This window comes from Salmo salar, chromosome 02 (genome assembly GCF_965601325.2).
Source record: "Salmo salar chromosome 02, fSalSal1, whole genome shotgun sequence".
Taxonomy (NCBI): Eukaryota; Metazoa; Chordata; class Actinopteri; order Salmoniformes; family Salmonidae; genus Salmo; species Salmo salar.
Window position 1 is genome coordinate 85,058,207 of NC_138292.1, and position 26,037 is coordinate 85,084,243.

The 26,037-nt window shown below is 43.5% G+C and overlaps 1 protein-coding gene across 2 annotated transcripts; it reads left to right on the forward strand.

Annotated features, from left to right (window-relative positions):
- The first annotated feature begins 8,158 nt into the window (after positions 1-8,158).
- LOC123731726 (uncharacterized) lies at positions 8,159-25,425 on the forward strand. 2 transcript variants are annotated; one of them, XM_045711129.2, is made up of 4 exons: positions 8,159-8,801; positions 9,071-9,315; positions 9,670-9,829; positions 23,982-25,425. In XM_045711129.2, exons 1-4 carry the CDS (start codon positions 8,444-8,446, stop codon positions 24,956-24,958), a joined length of 1,740 nt encoding a protein of 579 aa, XP_045567085.2. In that variant the 5' UTR covers positions 8,159-8,443; the 3' UTR covers positions 24,959-25,425. The 2 variants fall into 2 exon arrangements, with proteins under 2 accessions (XP_045567085.2, XP_045567090.2); XM_045711134.2 differs by having other exon boundaries at positions 8,160-8,801; positions 9,071-9,141.
- Positions 25,426-26,037: the final 612 nt, after the last annotated feature.

Here is a 26,037-nt window from a genome sequence, read left to right on the forward strand (position 1 = left end):
AGGGAACGCCATTGTGTTTGTGAGAGTCTCATACTTCCATAGAGTGGTCATATTAGTTTGTAGGCCTAACCGTTCGCTAAAGATGTTTTCTATGAGAAGACAGATTTTTCTATCTTATACAGATGGATTTTGATGTCAATCAACTCTTAAAAATCAAGAAACGCTGAAGTGATTCCATACTATGAAACTAGTCCAGTGGAGTTTAACCTCTCTCCCTCTCTCTCCCTGTAGTTCTGTACTGAAACAGCTGCAACAACTGACTCGCGACGTTGCTGGATGCAGGCCTAGCTCTGCTACTTCGCCAGCTAATTCATGATTCAGAAATCTGCAAAGTTTGGACAAATTCGTTGTTTTATTGAAAGCGTGTGGCCGACTGAGTTATTTTTTTGTCCAAAGTACTATTGGTTTTGAGTCAGGAAATGTGAACTTTTCCACCTAAAACATTTGCGATTATTTTATATTGTTATTTTATGTAGCCGATTGCTACAGCAGTGGAGATGGGGAACAACTGCGCACTCTTGAGGGGAATCCCTGCTACGTAGAAAACATTACCTCCTTATTCATAGAGAAGTGAAGCCAGCATTACCCTGTGCTCCCGAGTAGCACAGTAGTCTGGGGCACTGCATTTCAGTGCAAGAGGGGTCACTACAGTACCTGGTTTCGAATCCAGGCTGTATCACATCCGGCCGTGATTGGGAGTCCAATAGGGCAGACGCACAATTGGCCCAGCGTCGTCGGGTTTTGCCGGGGTAGGCCTTCATTGTAAATAAGAATTTGTTCTTAAAGGATATATATATATTTTAAATTACACATTAGTTATTCAGAGTAAACAACCTACAAGTACAGTAGATATACAAAAGTATGTGGACGCCCCTTCAAATGAGTGGATATGGATTTTTTCACTTCATCAACCTGAAAGGAGTGGGTCTAGCCCTTTAAATGCCCTTTACAAGTCATTAGTCCTCTCTCAACAAAAGTATGTGGACGCCCCTTCAAATTAGTGGATTCGGCTATTTCAGCCACACCCGTTGCTGACAGTTATATAACCATGCAATCTCCATAGACAAGCAATGACAGTAGAATGGCCTTACTGAAGAGCTCAGTGACTTTCAACGTCATTGGATACCACCTTTCCAACAACTCAGTTCGTAAAATGTCTGCCCTGCTATAGCTGCCCCGGTCAACTGTAAGTGCTGTTATTGTGAAGTGGAAACATCTAGGAGCAACAACAGCTCAGCTGTGAAGTGGTAGGCCACACAAGCTCACAGAACAGGACCGCCAAGCGTGTAAAAATCCTCTGTCCTCGGTTGCAACACTCATTACTGAGTTCCAAACTGCCTCTGGAAGCAACATCAGCACAAGAACTGTTTGTCTGAGAGCTTTGTGAAATGGGTTTCAATGGTCGAGCAGCCGCAGCCAAGCCTAAGTTCACCATGCGCAATGCTAAGCGTCGGCTGGAATGGTGGAAAGCTCGCCGCCATTGGACTCCAGAGCAGTGGAAACGCATTCTCTAGAGTGATGAATCACGCTTCACTATCTGGCAGCACAATGGACAAATCTGGATTTGGCAGATGCCAGAAGAACGCTACCTGCTCGAAGGCATAATGCCAACTGTAAAGTTTGGTGCAGGAGGAATAATGGTCTGGGGCTGTCTTTTATGGTTCGGGCTAGGCCCCTTAGTTCCAGTGAAGGGAAATCTTAACGCTACTGCATACAATGACATTCTCGATGATTTTGTGATTTCAATTTTGTAGCAACAGTTTGGGGAATGCCCTTTCCTGTTTCAGCATGACAATGTCCCTGTGCACAAAGCGAGGTCCATAGAGAAATGGTTTGTCGAGATCGGTGTGGAAAAACTTGACTGACCTGCACAGAGCCCTGCCCTCAACCCCATCGAACACATTTGGGATGAATTGGACCGCCTGCTGTGAAGCCAGGCCTAATCGCCCAACATCAGTGGCCGACCTCAATAAAGCTCTTGTGGCTGAATAGAAGCAAGCCCCCACCCCCCAGCAATGTTCCAACATCTAGTGGAAAGTCTTCCCAGAAGGGTGGAGGTTGTTATAGCAGCATGGGGGGGACCAATTCCATATTAATGCCATTGTTTTTGGAATGAGATGTTGGACAAGCAGGTGTCCACATACAACCTCTATGAGTGGGACCGTTAGGGGGTTTGTTTTCACATTTGCCCAAAACAGATGATTACTGCTGCTTCTACTGCTGTGTGGCAGCATCTCGTTGATCTTTCATTGGTGACGTCACAGCCATGTTGTCAGGCTGTATCTTCCAAACTAGTGAAGTCACAGCCACGTTGTCAGGCTGTATCTTCCAAACTAGTGAAGTCACAGCCACGTTGTCAGGCTGTATCTTCCAAACTAGTGTAGTCACAGCCATGTTGTTATGCTGTATTGTCCAAACTAGTGTAGTCACAGCCATGTTGTTATGCTGTATTGTCCAAACTAGTGAAGTCACAGCCATGTTGTTATGCTGTATTGTCCAAACTAGTGAAGTCACAGCCATGTTGTTATGCTGTATTGTACAAACTAGTGAAGTCACAGCCATGTTGTTATGCTGTATTGTCCAAACTAGTGAAGTCCCATTTTACTTTCAGAACCATACATACTCTTGGTTAAAACAATTGTCAAGCCATTAGTGCCTTAACCCATACACTGAGCTGGTCCTGCTCTGTGTGAATCAGCATTAAACCACCTTAGCCCATACACTGAGCTGGTCCTGCTCTGTGTGAATCAGCATTAAACCACCTTAGCCCATACACTGAGCTGGTCCTGCTCTGTGTGAATCAGCATTAAACCACCTTAGCCCATACACTGAGCTGCTCTGTGTGAATCAGCATTAAACCACCTTAGCCCATCACTGTGCTGTTCCTGCTCCATGTGAATCAGCATTAAACCACCTTAGCCCATCACTGTGCTGTTCCTGCTCTGTGTGAATCAGCGTTAAACACCTTAGCCCATACACTGTGCTGTTCCTGCTCTGTGTGAATCAGCATTAAACCACCTTAGCCCATCACTGTGCTGTTCCTGCTCTGTGTGAATCAGCATTAAACCACCTCAACTGGATCCTACCTGTCTGTCATCTGTGTCCTTACAAGCACCTGGGAGATGAGCACATGAAGGAAACCCTCAACATATATAGTCCAACAGGTCGTCCACTTCAAAAAGAGAAAACATCACATTTGCTTATTTGGAATGACGTAAAGTAGTCAGAGATTGTAACAAACTCTGTTTCACGTTAACATGGCTCACTCGGGATATGTTGTCAGAGTCGGTACAGCCACCCAGTTTCTTAATGCATCGCGCTGACAGAAACAAACATCTCTCTGGTAAGAAGAAGTGTGGGGGTGTATGCCTTATGATTAACGACTCATGGTGAAATCATAACAACATACAGAAACTCAAGTCCTCTTGTTCACCTGATCTAGAATTCCTTACAATTTTATTTATTTATTTATTTCACCTTTATTTAACCAGGTAGGCAAGTTGAGAACAAGTTCTCATTTACAATTGCGACCTGGCCAAGATAAAGCAAAGCAGTTTGACACATACAACAACACAGAGTTACACATGGAGTAAAACAAACATACAGTCAATAATATTGTAGAAAATAAGTCTATATACAAAGTGAGCAAATGAGGTGAGATAAGGGAGGTAAAGGCAAAAAAGGCCATGGTGGCGAGGTAAATACAATATAGCAAGTAAAACACTGGAATGGTAGATTTGCAGTGGAAGAAAGTGCAAAGTAGAAATAGAAATAATGGGGTGCAAAGGAGCAAAATAAATAAATAAATACAGTAGGGGAAGGGGTAGTTGTTTGGGCTAAATTATAGATGGGCTATGTACAGGTGCAGTAATCTGTGAGCTGCTCTGACAGCTGGTGCTTAAAGCTAGTGAGGGAGATAACTCTTTCCAGTTTTAGAGATTTTTGTAGTTCGTTCCAGTCATTGGCAGCATTGACAACAATCAAATGCCGACCGCATTATCTTCCAAGAGAATTCTCTTTGATTATAGTCACAGCCGTGTATATCTCCCCCCTCAAGCAGATACCTCGTCAGCCCTGAAAGAACTTCACTGGACTCTATGTAAACTGGAAACCATACATCCGGAGGCTGCATTTATTGTAGCTGGGGATTTTAACAAAGCTAACCTGAGAACGAGACTTCCTAAATTGTATTAGCATATCAAATTAACGACACGGGCAGCTAGCACTCTGGATCATTGCAACTCTAACTTCCGCGATGCATACAATGCCCTCCCCCGTCCTGCCTTTGGTAAATCTGACCTTGACTCCATTTTGTTGCTGCCAGCCTATAGTCCAAAACAAAAACAGTAAACGTCCGTGCTCAGGTCCGTCCAACGCTGGTCTGATCAATCAGATTCCACACTTCAGGATTGCTTTGATCATGTGGACTGGGATATGTTCTGGATAGCCTCAGACAACAACATTGATGTATACGCTGACTCGGTGAGTGAGTTCATTAGCAAGTGCAACGGAGATGTTGTACCCACTGTGACTATTAAACATTCCCTAACCAGAAACCATTGATTTTTATTTTTTTATTTCACCTTTATTTAACCAGGTAGGCCAGTTGAGAACAAGTTCTCATTTACAACTGCGACCTGGCCAAGATAAAGCAAAGCAGTGTTACACATGGAATAAACAAACATGCAGTCAATAATACAATAGAAAAAGTCTATATACAGTGTGTGCAAATGAGGTAGGATAAATAAGAACAATATAGCAATTAAACACTGGAGTCATAGATGTGCAGAAGATGAATGTGCAAGTAGAGATACTGGGGTGCAAAGGAGCAAAAAATAAATAACAATAAATAACAATATGGGGATGAGGTAGTTGGGTGGACTATTTACAGATGGGCTATGTACAGGTGCAATGATCTGTAAGCTGCTCTGACAGCTGATGTTTAAAGTTAGTGGAGGAGATATGAGTCTCCAGCTTCAGTGATTTTTTCAATTCATCCCAGTCATTGGCAGCAGAGAACTGGAAGGAAAGGCAGCCAAATTAGGAATTGGCTTTGGGAGTGACCAGTGAAATATACCTGCTGGAGCACGTGCTACGGGTGGATGCTGCTATGGTGACCAGTGAGCTGAGATAAGGTGGGGCGTTACCTAGCAAAGACTTATAGATGACCTGGAGCCAGTGGGTTTGGCAACGAAAATGAAGCGAGGGCCAGCCAACGAGAGCATACAGGTCGCAGTGGTGGGTAGTATATGGGGCTTTGGTGACAAAACGGCTGGCACTGTGATAGACTGCATCCAATTTGCAAAGTAGAGTGTTGGAGGCTATTTTGTAAATTACATCACCGAAGTCGAGGATCGGTAGGATAGTCAGTTTTACGAGGGTATGTTTGGCAGCATGAGTGAAGGTTGCTTTGTTGCGAAATAGGAAGCTGATTCTAGATGTAATTTTGGATTGGAGATGCTTAATGTAAGTCTGGAAGGAGAGTTTACAGTCTAACCAGATACCTAGGTATTTGTAGTTGTCCACATATTCTAAATCAGAACCGTCCAGAGTAGTGATGCTGGACAGGTGGGCAGGTGCGGGCAGTGATCGGTTGAAGAGCATGCATTTAGTTTTACTTGCATTTAAGAGTAGTTGGAGACCATGGAAGGAGAGTTGTATGGCATTGAAGATTGTCTGGAGGTTAGTTAACCCAATGTCCAAAGAAGGGCCAGAAGTATACAGAATGGTGTCGTCTGCGTAGAGGTGGATCAGAGAATCACCAGCAGCAAGAGCGACATCATTGATGTATACAGAGAAAAGAGTCAGCCTGAGAATTGAACTCTGTGGCACCCCCATAGAGACTGCCAGAGGTCCGGACAACAGGCCCTCCGATTTGACACACTGAACTCTGTCTGAGAAGTAGTTGGTGAAACAGGCGAGCCAGTCATTTGAGAAAACAAGACTGTTGAGTCTGCCGTTAAGAATGTGGTGATTGACAGAGTCGAAAGCCTTGGCCAGGTCAATAAATACGGCTGCACAGTAATGTATTTTATCGATGGGGGTTATGATATCGTTTAGGACCTTGAGCATGGCTGAGATGCATCCATGACCAGCTCGGAAACCAGATTGCATAGCGGAGAAGGTAAGGTGGGATTCGAAATGGTCGGTGGTCTGTTTGTTAACTTGGCTTTCGAAGACCTTAGAAAGGCAGGGTAGGAAAGATATAGGTTTGTAACAGTTTGGGTCTAGAGTGCCTCCCCCTTTGAAGAGAGGGATGACCCAGCTTCCAATCTTTGTGGATCTCAGACGATACGAAAGAGAGGTTGAACAGGCTAGTAATAGGGGTTACAACAATTGTGTCGGATAATTTCAGAAAGAAAGGGTCCAGATTGTCTAGCCCAGCTGATTTGTAGGGGTCCAGATTTTGCTATCTGGATTTGGGTGAAGGAGAAATGGGGGAGGCTTGGGCAAGTTGCTGCGGGGTGCAGAGCTGTTGACCAGGGTAGGGGTAGCCAGGTGGAAAGCATGGCCAGGCGTAGAAAAATGCTTATTGAAATTCTCAATTATCGTGGATTTATCGGTGGTGACAATGTTTCCTAGCCTCAGTGCAGTGGGCAGCTGGGAGGAGGTGCTCTTATTCTCCATGGACTTTATAGTGTCCCAGAACTTTTTGGAGTTTGTGCTACAGGATTCAAATTTCTGTTTGAAAAAGCTAGCCTTTGATTTCCTAACTGCCTGTGTATATTGGTTCCTAACTTCCCTGAAAAGTTGCTTATCGCGGGGGCTATTCGATGCTAATGCAGAACGCCACAGGATGTTTTTGTGCTGGTCAAGGGCAGTCAGGTCTGGAGTGAACCAAGGGCTATATCATTTTTTGAATGGGGCATGCTTATTTAAGATGGTGAGGAAAGCACGTTTAAAGAATAACCAGGCATCTTCTACTGATGGAATGAGGTCAATATCCTTCCAGGATACCCGGCCAGGTCGATTAGGAAGGCCTGCTCGCTGAAGTGTTTTAGGGAGCGTTTGACAGTGATGAGGGGTGGTTGTTTGACCGCGGACCCATTACGAACGCAGGCAATGGGGCAGTGATCGCTGAGATCCTGGTTGAAGATAGCAGAGGTGTATTTAGAGGACAGGTTGGTCAGGATGATATCTATGAGGGTGCCCGAGTTTACATATTTGGGGTTGTACCTGGTAGGTTCCATGAAAATTTGGGTGAGATTGAGGTCATCTAGCTTAGATTGTAGGACGTCCGGGGTGTTAATCATATCCCAGTTTAGGTCACCTAACAGTACAAACTCTGAGGATAAATGGGGGGCAATTAATTCACATATGGTGTCCAGGGCATAGTTGGGGGCTGAGGGGGGTCTGTAACAAGTGGCAACAGTGAGAGACTTATTTCTGGAAAGGTGGATTTTTAAAAGTAGAAGCTGGCAAGATGGCAGCATTCATGCAAAACTGAAAGCGCGAACCACTGCTTGTAATCATGGCAAGGCGCCTGGAATCATGACCAAATACAAACAGTGCAGCTATTCCCTCCGCAAGGCAACCAAACAAGCAAAGTGTCAGTATAGAGACAAAGTAGAGTAGCAATTCAACGGCTCAAACACGAGACGTATGTGGCGGGGTCTACAGTCAATCATGGATTACAAAAAGAAAACCAGCCCCGCCGCAGACATCGACGTCTTGCTCCCAGACAAATTAAAAAACTTCTTTGCTCGCTTTGAGGACAATACAGTGCCACTGACATGGCCCGCTACCAAAACCTGTGGGCTCTCCTTCTCCGTGGCCAATGTGAGTAAAACATTTAATGTGTTAACCTCCCCCCCCCCCCCCCCCCCCATTGACGGGACAGTAGTGGAAAAGGAGGAATGTTTTAAGTTCTTTACTGAATCTTTTTATAAACTGCGTTACCCACTCCAGTCAGCAGATGGCGAAGTGAGTTTTTCAGGTGATGCTTCTTGCGTGACGTACAATGTAGTGGACACACGGGTTTCCACTAGTTACCACAGCCACAAAGCCAAATTGGCTATATCGAAAAATTAATTTAAACAAACATTTGCTTTTTGGTCTTAATTTAGGGTTCGGCATAAGGTTAGCAATGTGGTTAGGGTTAAGGTTGAAATCAGATTTTAAGAAGATTGTAGAAATGGGTGGGGTTTATAACTTTGTGGCTGTGGTAACTAGTGACGACCGACTGCTTTGGACGCTTCTGGAACGACACGGTTCAACTACCTCGGTAGCTTGCTAACCAACATGGAAGTAGAAACATTGAAGCTCTGTACACCATGTTTGTGTTGCTACACAAATCCATCCCATTGATTTAAACACAGTTCTGTTAACGTATCTACTAGTTCATTTAAACGTAATTTGCGTGTTGAATTTGCAAATGTGTTACCGAGCCTAGCACTAGGGTAGTCGCTAATGATAGCTAGCTAGCTAGCTAACATCCCTGACAATGAGCTCACAAAGCTACTCTCCTCCTGCTAGTGAAGAGGTCTGCTGGACGGAGAAAGCAGCTCTGGGGATGAACATTGTCGTTAAAGAAGAAGAGGAGGAGGATATTACAGTGATAGGAATGGAAGAAGCATTTCGAATTAAAAAGGAGGAAGAGGAGGAGGGGATAGAGGCTTTCACAGTGGAAGAGATAGAGGCTGTCACAGTGAAAGAGGAAGAGGGGATAGAGGTTGTCATAGTGGAAGAAGGGGAGGTAGAAGCTTTCCGAATGAAAAATGAGATAGAGGAGGATATCACATTGAAAGAAGAAGAACCTTTTGTAGTGAAAGAGGAGGAGACTGAAGATCCGATTAACACCAGTGAGTATTGTCTTAATGGGACACCTATGCAGTTGTTGAACCGGGGTGTGGTTTTAAAGGGGCATTCTACTGACCTCATAAACAAACAAAAAAGAGTACTTTTTAAAATGTGGATTTATGTTTTTCGTTTAGTTTGTATTCAGAGTTCGCTCGTCTATTGCTCTCCAACTGAAGGTCCTAGGATGATAAGGGATATGTTTGGAATCAGATGAGAGAGCAAGCTATAACCTTTGTTTTTACCGGTAGTCAAACTCTCTTCCCTTTTACAGATCCAAAAACGAGGCAATATGCAGTTTTCTGGCCCTCCCAGGGCTCTACAGTGAAGGAGGACATCAGAAAGGTACAGGAAGTATCTAATGTGGCACCCGTGAATCCCAGACAGTTTGGTGGTGATGACGATTCTATTCACTGCGACAAAGAATGGGACTTGAAAGACAAGCATTGGTTTCCTAGCAACATGCTGAAAGCAGAGTCGGCTCCAGAGTGCCACACCCCAGAGCAGAGGGGGTGTGGTGTGAGTACATCCCAGTCACAAAGTGTTTCTGGTTCTCAACAGTCATTCCTTGGTTCCTGGACCTCCTTCTATTAATGCATTGGAGGAGAATATTTGAGGTTCATCCAAATACTGATATATGTGAATGTTTTTTGCAAATGCAGGTGATTCTGATTGGACTTTCTCCTCTAATGCATTTATAGCAGGAGGTCCAGAGAATGAGGAACCAAGGAATCAAGGTAGGAGTGTTTCTGATCTGAGGTTCCTCCTCGTGGACTTTCTCCTTCAATGCATTTATAGTCCAGAGAAGGAGAGGAATCAAGGTAGGAGAGTGTTTCCCACCCTAAATTGATTGTTTATTTTTGTGGTTTCCAGGACATGTCTTTCCCTCTCCCAGGGTCCCCAGGTCGTGCCTCTCCCACTGCTGCCTTACTGTGGGGTCTGAAGAGGGTGTCTGTGCAGCTGGTCGACTGCAGGAAAACACCGGGTCTGAGAGGGACTGTGAGAGGAAAAGAAGAAGGAGATTCAGATTCAAGTAAGAACAGTGGTGTGTGGATTAGACTACAATCTGCTTCTGTTACAGTTCTGTGGTCAGTGTATTCACTGTTGTATAGCAGCTCATTAGTTTTGAAACTACTCACAAACTGCTTTTTGCAAAAGTAATTGTGCACTGATTGGTGGCATCTCGTTAGTCAGAAGGCAATTCACCCGTGCTGGCTTGTCATCTCGTTAGTCCGAAGGTGTTTCACCCGTACTGGCTTGTCATCTCGCTAGAAAGGAGGCGTTTCACCCGTACTGGCTTGTCATCTCGCTAGTCAGAAGGTGTTTCACCCGTACTGGCTTGTCATCTCGCTAGTCAGAAGGTGTTTCACCCGTACTGGCTTGTCATCTCGCTAGTCGGAAGGTGTTTCACCCGTACTGGCTTGTCATCTCGCTAGAAAGGAGGCGTTTCACCCGTACAGGCTTGTCATCTCGCTAGAAAGGAGGCGTTTCACCCGTACTGGCTTGTCATCTCGCTAGAAAGGAGGCGTTTCACCCGTACTGGCTTGTCATCTCGCTAGTCAGGAGGCGTTTCACCCGTACTGGCTTGTCATCTCGCTAGTCAGGAGGCGTTTCACCCGTACTGGCTTGTCATCTCGCTAGTCAGGAGGCGTTTCACCCGTACTGGCTTGTCATCTCGCTAGTCAGGAGGCGTTTCACCCGTACTGGCTTGTCATCTCGCTAGTCAGGAGGCGTTTCACCCGTACTGGCTTGTCATCTCGCTAGTCAGGAGGCGTTTCAACTAGAGGTCGACCGATTATGATTTTTCAATACCGATACCGATTATTGGAGGGCCAAAAAAAGCCGATACCGATTAATCAGCAAAATATTTTTCTTCTCTTTTTTTAAAAACTTTTTAAAATGTATTTATTTGTAATAATGACAATTACAACAATACTGAATGAACACTTATTTTAACTTAATATAATACATCAATAAAATCAATTCAGCCTCAAATAAATAATGAAACATGTTCAATTTGGTTTAAATAATGGAAAAACAAAAAGTGTTGGAGAAAAAAGTAAAAGTGCAATATGTGCCATGTAAGCAAGCTAACGTTTAAGTTTCTTTCTCAGAACATGAGAACACATGAAAGCTGGTGGTTCCTTTTAACATGAGTCTTCAATATTCCCATGTAAGAAGTTTTAGGTTGTAGTTATTATAGGAATTATAGGACTATTTCTCTCTATACGATTTGTATTTCAAATACTTTTGACTATTGGATGTTCTTATAGGCACTTTAGTATTGCCAGTGTAACAGTATAGCTTCCGTCCCTCTCCTCGCCCCTACCTGGGCTCGAACCAGGAACACATCGACAACAGCCACCCTCGAAGCAGCGTTACCCATGCAGAGCAAGGGGAACAACTACTCCAAGTCTCAGAGCGAGTGACGTTTGAAACGCTATTAGTGCGCACCCCGCTAACTAGCTAGCCATTTCACATCGGTTACACCAGCCTAATCTTGGGAGTTGATAGGCTTGAAGTCATAAACAGCTCAATGCTTGAAGCATTGCGAAGAGCTGCTGGCAAATGCACGAAAGTGGTGTTTGAATGAATGCTTACGAGCCTGCTGCTGCCTACCGCCGCTCAGTCAGACTGCTCTATCAAATCATAGACTTAATTATAATATAATAAACACACAGAAATATGAGCCTTAGGTCATTAATATGGTCAAATCCGGAAACTATCATCTCGAAAACGTTTTTTCTTTCAGTGAAATACGGAACCGTTCCGTATTTTATCTAACTGGTGGCATCCCTAAGTCTAAATATTCCTGTTACATTGCACAACCTTCGATGTTATGTCATAATTACGTAAAATTCTGGCAAATTAGTTCGCAACGAGCCAGGCGGCCCAAACTGTTGCATATACCCTGACTCAGCGTGCAATGAACGCAAGAGAAGTCACACAATTTCACCTGGTTAATATTGCCTGCTAACCTGGATTTCTTTTAGCTAAATATGCAGGTTTAAAAATATATACTTCTGTGTATTGATTTTAAGAAAGGCATTGATGTTTATGGTTAGGTATCGTTGTGCAACGATTGTGCTTTTTTCGCAAATGCGCTTTTGTTAAATCATCCCCCATTTGGCGAAGTTGGCTGTCTTTTTTAGGAAGAAATAGTCTAAACACAGTTCGCAACGAACCAGGCGGCCCAAACTGCTGCATATACCCTGACTCTGTTGCAAGAGGTGACACATTTTCCCTAGTTAAAAGAAATTCATGTTAGCAGGCAATATTAACTAAACATGCAGGTTTTTTAACTTTTATTGAACACGTAAACAAAACAAAAAATGAACGACAGCTTGAACAGTTCCGTCAGGTACAAAACACTAGACTGAAAACAACCACCCACCAACACAAGCTGAAAAACCTCTACTAAATAGGACCTCCAATCAGAGGCAACAAGAAACAGCTTCCTCCAATTGAAGGTCAAACAAAAACCCCAAAAATAGAAACAGAAAAACTAGACACGGACATAGAAATATACTAACATAGAACATATACAAAAACCCCCGAAACACAAAACAAACACCCCCTGCCACGCCCTGACCAAACTACAATAACAAACAACCTCTTTTACTGGTCAGGACGTGACAACATGTGGATAAGAATCAATAAAAAATGTAAATTATTAACAGAAATACTGATTTTAAAATCAGGGAACTTTAACCTCTATGGGCTAGGTGGGACGCAAGCGTCCCACCCGAGCCAGCCTTTAGCACGAGTGAAGTGAGTCTGGAAACAACTAAATGTTTGCGAGCCTTTAGCACGAGTGAAGTGAGTCTGGAAACAACTAAATGTTTGCGAGCCTTTAGCGCGAGTGAAGTGAGTCCGGAAACAACTAAAGGTTTGCGTCTCAGAAGTCGTTTTCACATAACGTTATACAGTATATGTCTGAACTCAGAATCAAATATGCTTCACAAAAATAACATAATAGCTGTGGCAGAAGATATATTTTGAAAAGGCGATATTTCTGCATTTATCAGTGCCATCAGGTAAACTGAGTTCAGATGTGTCCATGTAAACAAGATTATTACAGCCATTTCTGTTTCAGAAAGATATTTTGTCTAGGGATACAAATTTCGATTAATTTTGATGTCGACTAACCCACCCTTATTAAGCAGTCAACAAACTGTTACATTTTTTTCCCCAAACAGTAAAAGGATGTGACAACAAGAAAATACTATCAGAGATCTGTATATTATGACAAAATTCTCAAGTCTCCGCCCTAACAATGGGAGTTGTCCCAATGGCGTGAAGGCAGGCGACAAGTTCTGGTCCAAAATAAGCCGATAGAAATGCATTAGGCATATTTTGACGAGAGTGAAACCTCTCGCTTCACTTCTTCCTCTCTGATGCTATTGTGATGGAAAATGTTATGTTTGTGCTTTTCTAATAACCAATGTCTGTGTTCATGTAAGTGACTGATTGAACGAACCCTCACTATAAGTATCTGCAATTTGGCAATACGCCCAGACCCTTGTTTTGAGAATGAAAGGGATATCTCAGTTTCAAGGTCTCAGCTTGGAGAAGAAGCCTCGTGAGGTATTGGTCTGTCACATGCATGAACCAAACGTTAACCTCTATGGGCTAGGTGGGACGCAAGCGTCTCACCCGTGGTGCACTCCATCAACAGCAGGTGCATTTCAAGAGCGGCAAATTTGAATCCAAATAAATGTCAAAATTCAAATTTTTCAAACATACAACAATTTTACACCCTTTGAAAGATAAACATCTCCTTAATCTAACCACGTTTTACGATTTCAAAAAGGTTTTACGGCGAAAGCATAAATTTAGAGTATGTTAGGACAGTACATTTACAAGAGTTGTGTGTAATGTTTTGTCAATTCAAAGACAGGGTCACCAAAACCATAAAACCAGCTAAAATGATGCACTAACCTTTTACAATCTCCATCAGATGACACTCCTAGGACATTATGTTAGACAATGCATGCATTTTTAGTTCTATCAAGTTCATATTTATATCCAAAAACAGCGTTTTACTATGGCATTGATGTTGAGGAAATCGTTTCCCTCCAATAACCGGCAGTCAAGTCAACACCACAAATTAAATAATTAAAATTAGAAAACATTGGTAAAATATTATATTGTCATTTAAAGAATTATAGATTTACATCTCTTGAACGCAATCAACTTGCCAGATTTAAAAATAACCTTACTGGGAAATCACACTTTGCAATAATCTGAGCACTGCGCCCAGAAAAATACGCGTTGCGATACAGACTAGACGTCATGTTGGGGAGATCTAAAATCGAAAATACTATGTAAATAATCCATTACCTTTGATTCTCTTCATCAGATGTCACTTCCAGGTATCACAGGTCCATAACGAATGTAGTTTTGTTCAAAAAAGCTCATCATTTATGTCCAAAAATCTCCGTCTTGTTAGCACATGATCTAAGCCAGCCGGACTTCTCGTCATGAACGAGGGGAAAAAATATATTTACGTTCGTTCAAACATGTCAAACGTTGTATAGCATAAATCATTAGGGCCTTTTTTAACCAGAACATGAATAATATTCAAGGTGGACGAATGCATTCTCTTTTATAACGTATTGGAACGAGGGTACCCAACATGAACTCGCGCGCCAGGTGTCTAATGGGCCATCATCGTTCCATGGCTCTTGTTCGGTCAGATCTCCCTCCAGAAGACTCAAAACACTTTGTAAAGGCTGGTGACATCTAGTGGAAGCAATAGGAAGTGCCAAAATATTCCTCAGCCCCTGTGTTTTTCAATGGCATAGGTTTAAAGGTAATACAACACATCAGGTATCCACTTCCTGTCAGAAAATGTCTCAGGGTTTTGCCTGCCAAATGAGTTCTGTTATACTCACAGACACCATTCAAACAGTTTTAGAAACTTTAGAGTGTTTTCTATCCATATATAATAAGTATATGCATATTCTAGTTACTGGGTAGGATTAGTAACCAGATTAAATCGGGTACATTTTTTTATCCAGCCGTGCAAATACTGCCCCCTAGCCCTAACAGGTTAAAATACGAATTCTAATTTCTGTTTCATGTATTAGTGACATCGGTAACCTTACTCCAAGTGATTCTAGGTCAGCGGTGCCCAAACCTCTGTTTCCTGTTACTATTTTATAATAAGAAGGATATAATTTAACTTGGCTGAATAGAAAGGATATTTTTCCCATTCCGGAGCGAGAGTGTGCATATGAAGTGACTATGTTGAGTGTAAAGGTGATCATTTGAAACAGGTCATAGATGCTAGATTTTGAGCCATTTCTCAACTATTTGTGAATGACACAAACCTTAGAATGTCTTAGAAATCAGAAGATATATGGGCTGCATGATGCGACTAGAGGCTATTGATGATTTGAGAAGGGCGCAAAAAAAGCCTGCGCTCTGTTCCTTGCATGTGAAGTAGCTAGCTAGCTAGCTGTAAAATTGACTAAACAAACTGCACTATCAATTTAGGAGTGTCTCACCGAGTTCAATTTGCAGTGTCTCTGCCACTGAGCTATAAACGGGGTCTCTGCCTAGAGCGCTGTGGCGCATTAGTAGAAACCAAGACTGTTCTTAGGGCACGTCTGCCGGTTTTGACTAGCATAAGTGACCTTCATAGCAGGTTAGGATAATTCACGTTGCAGGATAGCGCAAATAACGTGGCACGTTAGTAGAATTAGGATAATTAACATGGTAGGTTTGTGCAAATAACGTGGTAGGTTAGTAGAATTAGGTTAAGGTTAGTAGAATTAGGTTAAGGTTAGGATAATTAACGTGGCAGGTTAGTAGAATTAGGTTAGCTAAAATGCTAAAACTGTCCCGATGCGACTCGGACATATTTAGCTACAACCAGGCCTGCCCTGAGAACAATCGTGGTTTCCACTACTGTGATGCTGCCGCACGACACACAGGACGGATTGAGAGATGGTGCTTGAAGGAGAAACTGAGTTGAATAATTTGGTCCACTGTTTAAATGGAGCACATCTAAGCTAAACATATACAGTGCATTCGGAAAGTAAATATTCAGAACCCTTGACTTTATGCACATTTTGTTACGTTACAGCCTTATTCTAAAATGTAATTGTTTTTTTCCCCCTCAATCTACACACAATACCCCATAATTACAAAGCAAAAACAGGTTTTTAGAAATTTTTGCAAATGTTTTAAAAATAAACTAATATTACATTTACATAACTTTTCAGACCCTTTACTCAGTACTTTGTTGAAGCACCTTTGGCAGCGATTACAGCCTCGAGTCTAAGTGGGTATGACGCTACAAGCTTGGCACACTTGTTTCTCCCATTCTTCTCTGCAGATCCTCTCAAGCTCTGTCAGTTTGAATGGGGAGTGTCGCTGCACAGCTATTTTCAGGTCTCACCACCATGCTTCACCGAAGGGATGGTGCCAACAAACTGTATAAGGCCATAAGAAAACAGGAAAAAGCTCATCCAGAGGTGGCGCTCCTAGTGGCCAGGGACTTTAATGTAGGGAAACTTAAATCCGTTTCACCTCATTTCTACCAGCATGTTAAATGTGCAACCAGAGGGGAAAAACTCTAGACCACCTTTACTCCACACAGAACACATGGTGACTGGTGGTGCAGTTGCGTGAGATGCCTACCTCTACCAACAGACAGTGAATGTCTCGGCTGTCAACAATGGGACCTGTTTATTACGATAATGGAGGAGGTAGAATATCAGACTGACAATGCAGCAGAACATCTAGGTCAAGGCCAACGACCGGTCCTCACCCTGGAGTGGATGCTGAGGGGAGAACATCTAGGTCAAGGCCAACGACGGGTCCTCACCCTGGAGTGGATGCTGAGGGGAGAACATCTAGGTCAAGGCCAACGACCGGTCCTCACCCTGGAGTGGATGCTGAGGGGAGAACATCTAGGTCAAGGCCAACGACCGGTCCTCACCTTGGAGTGGATGCTGAGGGGAGAACATCTAGGTCAAGGCCATCGACGGGTCCTCACCCTGGAGTGGATGCTGAGGGGAGAACATCTAGGTCAAGGCCATCGACGGGTCCTCACCCTGGAGTGGATGCTGAGGGGAGAACATCTAGGTCAAGGCCAACGACGGGTCCTCACCCTGGAGTGGATGCTGAGGGGAGAACATCTAGGTCAAGGCCATCAACGGGTCCTCACCCTGGAGTGGATGCTGAGGGGAGAACATCTTGGTCAAGGCCATCGACGGGTCCTCACCCTGGAGTGGATTCTGAGGGGAGAACATCTAGGTCAATGCCATCGACGGGTCATGCCAGCTTTTGGTGGCAGAAGTTATTTCTAACTACCCTGACCACAACATTTACATTTTTTACATTTACGTCATTTATCCAGAGCGACTTACAAATTGGTGCATTCACCTTATGATATCCAGTGGAACGACCACTTTACAATAGTACATCTATATCCTTTTTGGGGGGGAGGGTAGGTGGGAGGGAGGGGGTTAGAAGGATTACTAAATCCTATCCCAGGTATTCCTTAAAGAGGTGGGGTTTCAGGTGTCTACGGAAGGTGGTGATTGACTCCGCTGTCCTGGCGTCGTGAGGGAGCTTGTTCCACCATTGAGGTGCCAGGGCAGCGAACAGTTTTGACTGGGCTGAGCGGGAACTGTGCTTCCGCAGAGGTAGGGGGGCCAGCAGGCCAGAGGTGGATGAACGCAGTGCCCTTGTTTGGGTGTAGGGCCTGATCATAGCCTGAAGGTACGGAGGTGCCGTTCCCCTCACAGCTCCGTATTCAAGCACCATGGTCTTGTAGCAGATGCGAGCTTCAACTGGAAGCCAGTGGAGTGTGCGGAGGAGCGGGGTGACGTGAGAGAACTTGGGAAGGTTGAACACCAGACGGGCTGCGGCGTTCTGGATGAGTTGTAGGGGTTTAATGGCACAGGCAGGGAGCCCCGCCAACAGGGAGTTGCAGTAATCCAGACGGGAGATGACAAGTGCCTGGATAAGGACCTACGCCGCTTCCTGTGTAAGGCAGGGTCGTACTCTGCGAATGTTGTATAGCATGAACCTACAGGATCGGGTCACCGCCTTGATGCTAGCGGAGAACGACAGGTTGTCCAGGGTAACGCCAAGGCTCTTAGCACTCTGGGAGGAGGACACAATGGAGTTGTCAACCGTGATGGCGAGATCATGGAACGGGCAGTCCTTCCCCGGGAGGAAGAGCAGCTCCGTCTTGCCGAGGTTCAGCTTGAGGTGGTGATCCGTCATCCACACTGATATGTCTGCCAGACATGCAGAGATGCGATTCGCCACCTGGTTATCAGAAGGGGGAAAGGAGAAGGTTAATTGTGTGTCGTCTGCGTAGCAATGATAGGAGAGACCATGTGAGGATATGACAGAGCCAAGTGACTTGGTGTATAGCGAGAATAGGAGAAGGCCTAGAACTGAGCCCTGGGGGACACCAGTAGTGAGAGCACATGGTGCGGAGACGGATTCACGCCACGCCACCTGGTAGGAGCGACCTGTCAGGTAGGACGCAATCCAAGAGTGAGCCGCGCCGGAGATACCCAACTCGGAGAGGGTGGAGAGGAGGATCTGATGGTTCACAGTATCAAAGGCAGCAGATAGGTCTAGAAGGATGAGAGCAGAGGAGAGAGAGTTAGCTTTAGCAGTGCGGAGAGCCTCCGTGACACAGAGAAGAGCAGACTCAGTTGAATGACCAGTCTTGAAACCTGACTGATTTGGATCGAGAAGGTAATTCTGAGAGAGATAGCAGGAGAGCTGGCCAAGGACGGCACGTTCAAGAGTTTTGGAGAGAAACAGCAGCTACATTGGATTCCAGGAAGCTGAGGCTCATACCGTCTTATACGAATAACATTTTCAAGAAATAACATTGTAGTTAACATTCAATTGTTCATATTTTTTTTAAATTATAAAACATAAAACAACAATTACACAGTTACTAAGCAATTCGCAGTGTCACTCAGCATTAGTTAGACCAGGGATTTACAAACATGTACCTAGAGAGCAACCATCTTGTAGATTTTCACTCCAACAGCTGGGCTTGATTAGGGTTGGATTGAGAACCTAGAGGACGGTAGATCTCTAGGTACAATGTTTGAGAACTGTGGGGTTTATGTAAAACGCAGGGAAGATCCCAATTGCATAGTCTTTGTGTCCTCTCTCCTTCTCAAAACGCATTGGATGAGAAATCCAGAGGACCTCTGTCTCTCATCCAATGTGTGTTTTGAGAAGGAGATGAGCAGAGGCGACGTGAGGAGTATGCAATTGAGATCTTCCCACAGAATCCTCCTCATTACTCCATGTGCTGGCTCAGACCTGGGAGGCAGCCTGGTTCCAGAACTTTACCAGGTTGTAAAACAAGCCTCACTGGGCGCCAGATGAATCAAATCCCCTCATTGAACAGAACGGGTGTTCCCATTCAAGACGATGATGTCATAATGGGAGGACTGTCGGTCATTGCGACTGTTCCCATTGGGGCAAAGCAGGAAGTAAAAGCAGGAAGTGTTCCCATCAGTCTGTGCTATGATTTGTTGCATCAACTCAACTGACATTACAAAAAATCCATTCCATTTCAAGAGCGACATCCGTTAGCATCATTTGAATGAACATTCTACATTACCATGGAAATGATTGTATCACGTACGGCAAGAGGTACCGATGTGTGAAGTCTGGAACCAACAGGACCCTGAACAGCCATAAGACTGCTAAATAATTAACCAGATGGCTACCTGGACTATCTGCATTAACTTTGACTTGCATCACACACACTGCTGCTATTGTTTATTATCTGTCACTTTATTCCTAGTTATATGTACATATCTACCTCCATTACCTAGTACCCCTACACATCAACTCAGTACTGGTACTCTGTGTTTACAGCCATGTTATTACCTAGTACCCCTACACATCAACTTAGTACTGTTACCCCTGTGTTTACAGCAATGTTATTACCTAGTACCCCTACACATCAACTTAGTACTGTTACCCCTGTGTTTACAGCAATGTTATTACCTAGTACCCCTACACATCAACACAGTACTGGTACTCTGTGTTTACAGCCATGTTATTACCTAGTACCCCTACACATCAACTTAGTACTGTTACCCCTGTGTTTACAGCCATGTTATTACCTAGTACCCCTACACATCAACTCAGTACTGGTACTCTGTGTTTACAGCCATGTTATTACCTAGTACCCCTACACATCAACTTAGTACTGTTACCCCTGTGTTTACAGCCATGTTATTACCTAGTACCCCTACACATCAACTCAGTACTGTTACCCCTGTGTTTACAGCCATGTTATTACCTAGTACCCCTACACATCAACTCAGTACTGTTACCCCTGTGTTTACAGCCATGTTATTACCTAGTACCCCTACACATCAACTTAGTACTGTTACCCCTGTGTTTACAGCCATGTTATTACCTAGTACCCATACACATCAACTTAGTACTGTTACCCCTGTGTTTACAGCCATGTTATTACCTAGTACCCCTACACATCAACTCAGTACTGTTACCCCTGTGTATACAGCCATGTTATCGTTACTCGTTGTGTATTTATTATTACATGTTTTACTTCTCTATTTTCTTTCTCTTCTCATTGTTGGGAAGGGCCTGAAAGGAAGCGTTTCACTGTTAATCTACACCTGTTGTTTATGAAGCATGTGACAAATAAACTTTGATTTGATGACACACCAGGCAGCCATTGCAAGTGTACCCATGAGTTGACCAGTCAAATTTCCAGGGTTAGAGGTTCCAATCCCGTTCTATCCATTCTGATATCTATGGCCATGAGTTGACCAGGGTTAGAGGTTCCAATCCCGTTCTATCCATTCTGATGTCTATGGCCATGAGTTGACCAGGGTTAGAGGTTCTTGTATTCATTCTGATTTCTATGGCCATGTGTCCCGGTATGAATACACCCCTGAGGTCGAGAATTGTGCTGTTCCAGGTGGTCTACATATCATTCACACCGCATACAACCACCAATGATTGAACCACCAATGATTGCATGACATGTTTTTGATGGCGTTCCACAACATCACACCGCCGTTATTTGTCTAGCTAAAGGTAGTTGCAAAGTTAGGTTTAAAGTTTGGTTGATTTTTTTCTTTCTACCAGGGTGATGTTGGGAGGTAGGTCTGGTGTCCCCCGGGGCGATGTTGGGAGGTAGGTCTGCTGTCCCCCGGGGTGATTTTGGGAGGTAGGTCTGGTGTCCCCCGGGGCGATGTTGGTAGGTATATCTGGTGTCTCCCGGGGCGATGTTAGGAGGTAGGTCTGGTATCCCCCGGGGCGATGTTGGGTGGTAGGTCTGGTGTCCCCCGGGGCGATGTTAGGAGGTAGGTCTGGTGTCCCCCGGGGCGATGTTGGGAGGTAGGTCTGGTGGGTCAACTTTGAACCCCAATGGGGTCACCTGGTGGGTCAACCCCAACGGGGTTCTAGACAGCCTGCTGGACCCACAGGGTCCTAGATCAGCCTGCTGGACCCACGGGGTCCTAGATCAGCCTGCTGGACCCACGGGGTCCTAGATCAGCCTGCTGGACCCACGGGGTCCTAGATCAGCCTGCTGGACCCACGGGGTCCTAGATCAGCCTGCTGGACCCACGGGGTCCTAGATCAGCCTGCTGGACCCACGGGGTCCTAGATCAGTCTGCTGGACCCACGGGGTCCTAGATCAGCCTGCTGGACCCACGGGGTTATAAAGTTGAATGTCTTCTGTTCAGACACTCTGCTATACCCAGTCCTTGGCCTGTTGGGAATACTCCACACAGCTTCTGGATTTCCTGAAAGATGTAACAAATTAACAAATCATACAGACATTAGTCCTCATTTGTCTTACCTTGCATCCTGCTGAACAATTATTTTAGGAGGCATGAGTGGAGGAACTTTGGGTCCCCTCTTTGAAAAGAGTGAAATGGATACAAAGATGGAAGATAAAATCAGGGTTCATCAAATGTTATTGGTTGCAGACACATATTTAGCAGATGTTTCGAGTGTAGTGAAATGCTTGTGTTTCTAGCTTCAACAGTGCAGTTCCTAGCTCTCCTCCCCCTTAACATGTATTTTTAACCTCACACTTGATGTTAAGGAAAACCCCAAGTTATGGAAATCTGCTTTTGTGCTGCTTCTCCTGAAAGGTGGAGATCCTTCGCTACTTGACAACTATCGACCCATATCAAAATCGTCTGTACTGTCAAAGGTACTGGAGTCCTTAGTTAGTAGGCAGCTGAAGGCCTACCTCCAAGAAAACATCTTAAATAGATTGCAATCAGGTTTTAGGTCTGGCCACAGCATTGTTTCAGTAACATTGAAGGTTTTAAACGTCATCCATTGTGCTCTTGACAAGAAGTTACATTGTGTGTCTGTCTTTATTGATTTGTCGAAGGCATTTGACACCGTGGACCATGCTGTGCTAGTGCAAAGATTAAAATGATATGGAATTACTCTAGATATGCTCTAGATTGGTTAATAAATTACCTATCAAATCATTCACAGTGTGTAATGGCGGATGGTTGTAAATCTGAGTCCATAGAGTTGTGCTCAGGTGTTCCGCAAGGTTCTATTTTGGGCTACTGTTAATTTTGTATATCAACAACATTGGGGATCTTATTGAAACAGCGGATCTTCATTTTTATGCAGATGATACTGTTCTTTATTCAAGTGGTAGTAGTTTATCTTTAGCTTTTGAAAATGCCCAAAGAGCGTTTAACACCATACAACAGAATCTGTATGATTTTAAAGCTGGTTCTGAATTCGGGTAAAACAAAATCCATGGTATTTTCAAATGCCAGGCATGTTACTAATCATGTCATCGCTACGTTGGATGGACATACTATAGAGCAAGTCAGTGTACAAATATTTGGGTGTGTGGGTTAACTGCCTTGTACAGGGGCAGAACGACAGATATTTACCTTGGGGATTCGATCTAGCAACCTTTCAGTTACTGGCCCAACGCTCTAACCACTAGGCTACCTGCCGCCCCAAAATGTTCTGTTCATGTGGAGAACTTTCTAAGGAAGCTCAAGCTGAGAATAGGTTTTTATTACCGGCATAAGGCTTGTTTTTCTCTGGAGGCCAGGATTGAGCTGGTACCATGTACATTACTGGCGGTTTTAGATTTTAGTGATGTTATATATATATATATATATATGCAGACCTCAACCACTACCCTGAGAGCACTTGATTCAGTATATCATGTGGCCCTCAGGTTCATTACAAATCAAAAACGTCTAACACATCATTGTGATCTCTACAGCGCTGTTAACTGGTCATCATTGACCCTGCGTAGGCTTTAACACTGGTATACACTGATTTATAAGGCCATACGGGGTAAAATGCCATTTTAACGCTGTTCTTTTTTTAATCAGGCTGGTAATTAAATATAAATTACGGTCCCATTCTCATTTGCGATTAACAGTACCAAGAATTAGGACAGGTCATGGGAGGAATAGTTTGTTGCTCAGCTCCGTGGTCCTGGAATTCTCTCCTGAACATTTTAAAATGTGATGATCTAGTCTCGTTGGTGGAGTTTAAACACTTGATCGACGTAAATATCATAGAAGAGTGTAGCTGTTTCTTTTGTCAAGACATTTGTGTTTTTTGACGTAATATGTAATAGTTGTACTGTATGTGTGTCTATAGTTTTGTTTAATGTTGTGTTAGTGTATGTAAGTTGTTTTGTCTGAAACTTTGTTCCCCTTGCTGCTATTGGACCGGGTGTCTCTTGAAAAAGAGATTTTATCTTAATGAGAAAAAACCTGTATAAATAAAGGTTAAATTAACATTTTTAAAAACAATTCAAAACAATAAGTTAGAGGTAGTTTCACTAGCCAATGCTAGCTAGCATACCTGTAGACTTCCAGTCATTGTGCTAACACATTGCCAGAATCTCACCTTATCCCTTTAAAGCTACAATGGAAGATGTGTTTACCATCAAAGAGTGGGTCACCAACAAAACATTATTACCAGTGGATCAAATGCAGCTTATGACATTGATTTAAATACAGTAGTCCTCAATATCTATGATTATAGTGCTCTGCTATAAGACTTTTTAAATTATGAATTGTTTGAAAACTGGCCTCAGGTTATTGAGGGATGTGATTAGGATTCAACCTCATAGGAAGACAGTTGTTTCATTCAGGTCTCTCTTTTAAATAAACACAATTTTTCTTTGGCAGGTGAAAGACTAGACTCAGAGGAGCCAGAGACGTCCAACCCAGCAGGGCAACACCACTGCTCCCAGTGTGGAAAGAGTTTTTCCCGGTTAGGGTCCCTGAAAAGGCATGAGATGATACACACAGGAGAAAAGCCTTTCCACTGCTCTCAGTGTGGAAAGAGTTTTGCCATGTTATTTTGCCTGAAAAGACATGAGATGATACACACAGGAGAAAAGCCTTTCCACTGCTCCCAATGCGGAAAGAGTTTTGCCCGGTTATGGCAGCTGAAAATGGATGAGAGAAGGCACAGAGGAGAGAAGCCTTTCTGCTGCTCTGATTGTGGAAAGAGTTTTACCCAGTTAGGGGGCCTGAAGGAACATGAGAGAATGCACACAGGAGAAAAGCCATTCAACTGTTCCTTTTGTGGAAAGTGTTTTTCCCGGTTGAGGCACCTGAAAACACATGAGAGAATTCACACAGGAGAAAAGCCCTACCATTGCCCACATTGTGGAAAGAGTTTTACCCGGTTGGGGCACCTGAAAACACATGAGCGAATTCATACAGGAGAAAAGCCCTTCCACTGCTCCCTGTGTGGAAAGAGTTTTACTCAGTTAGGGGGCCTGTCAAAACATAAGATATTACACAAAGGAGAGAAGCATTTCCACTGCTCCCTGTGTGGAAAGAGTTTTATCCAGTTATGGGGCCTGAAAACACATGAGTGGACACACATAAAAGAGAAGCCTCACCCCTGTTCCCAGTGTGGAAAGAGTTTTACCCGGTTGGGGCACCTGAAAACACATGAGAGAATTCACACAGAAGAAAAGCCCTTACACTGCTCCTTGTGTGGAAAGACATTTATTCAGTTACTGAGCCTGAAAAGACATGAGTGGACGCACATAAAAGAGAAGCCTCACCCCTGTTCCCAGTGTGAAAAGAGTTTCACACAGTCAAGATACCTGAAAAAACATGAGCTTATACACTCCGCAGGGAAGCCTTGAAAGAATCCACATTGAAGAGAAATATATATTGGAAAGATATTTACCTAATTAGGGAACCTGAAAGACCATGAGGTCACAGACAGTGGAAGTACCTTACCACTGCTCTCAGTGTGGAACGAGAGATTTAACATAACTCATTAATTAACTGATGTATTTAACACATACAGTGCTCACACACTTGTCTCATATTTTTGACTGACTGTATATTTGTTTATTCCACATGAAATCAAATTGTACAAAGTGAACTCAATGTTTTTTAACATGAATTGAAAATGGAGTGAGTATGTCTGTTTCAATATAGAGTAGGTCAGTTGTAATGCTTTTTAATTAAATTATAACTTTTTAGAACTCTGGCTTTGTGTATATTCTCTGTGTTAATCAAGTGCTATTTAGATGTGATATATTTCCTCTTGTGTTTGCATTGTATATGTATGTGAAAAATAAACAAATGTACAGACTGAGAAAAATGTACAATTCTTATTCCAACAGTATTTATCCATAATGTACATATTCATATTGAGATGTGTGTACTGCAAGGCAGGATCAATAAGGTAGCCATCTAACTTTTATAAAGAACCAGAAATAACTATGACATTTCTGGTTCATTCAAAAATATCAACTTAGATATGCGTTTTTCAGACCATGCCCATTTCAAGCTTCTCTTTTCAAAAAAAGAAAAGATAGCTGGCTAACTCATTGACCCTGCTGTTGTTGTATACCCCTCAGGTGTAAGTCTGCGTAGAGGAAAACAGGCCAGGTCCTGGCGTTCCACCACCCTAAAAGAGACAATAAATATCACCCCCACCCCCACCGTTTCAGTCGCACATGCTCCTTAATATTTTCCTGTGCGACCTGGAATTTTAATACGGGAGCACCAGTGCGCCTAGAAAAAAATATCACCCAGATAAATACTTTTTGTAATGATAAGGCTTTGCTGTACTCTTGTTTCCTGAGTACAGATTCATTAGCGTCATGCTTGCACCATTACTACAGCGAAAACAGCTAATTTCTAGAATAAACTGGATTTTTTTCTTCCTGTCACGTATTGGGGGGCGCATTTTCCATTCATAAGCCATGTC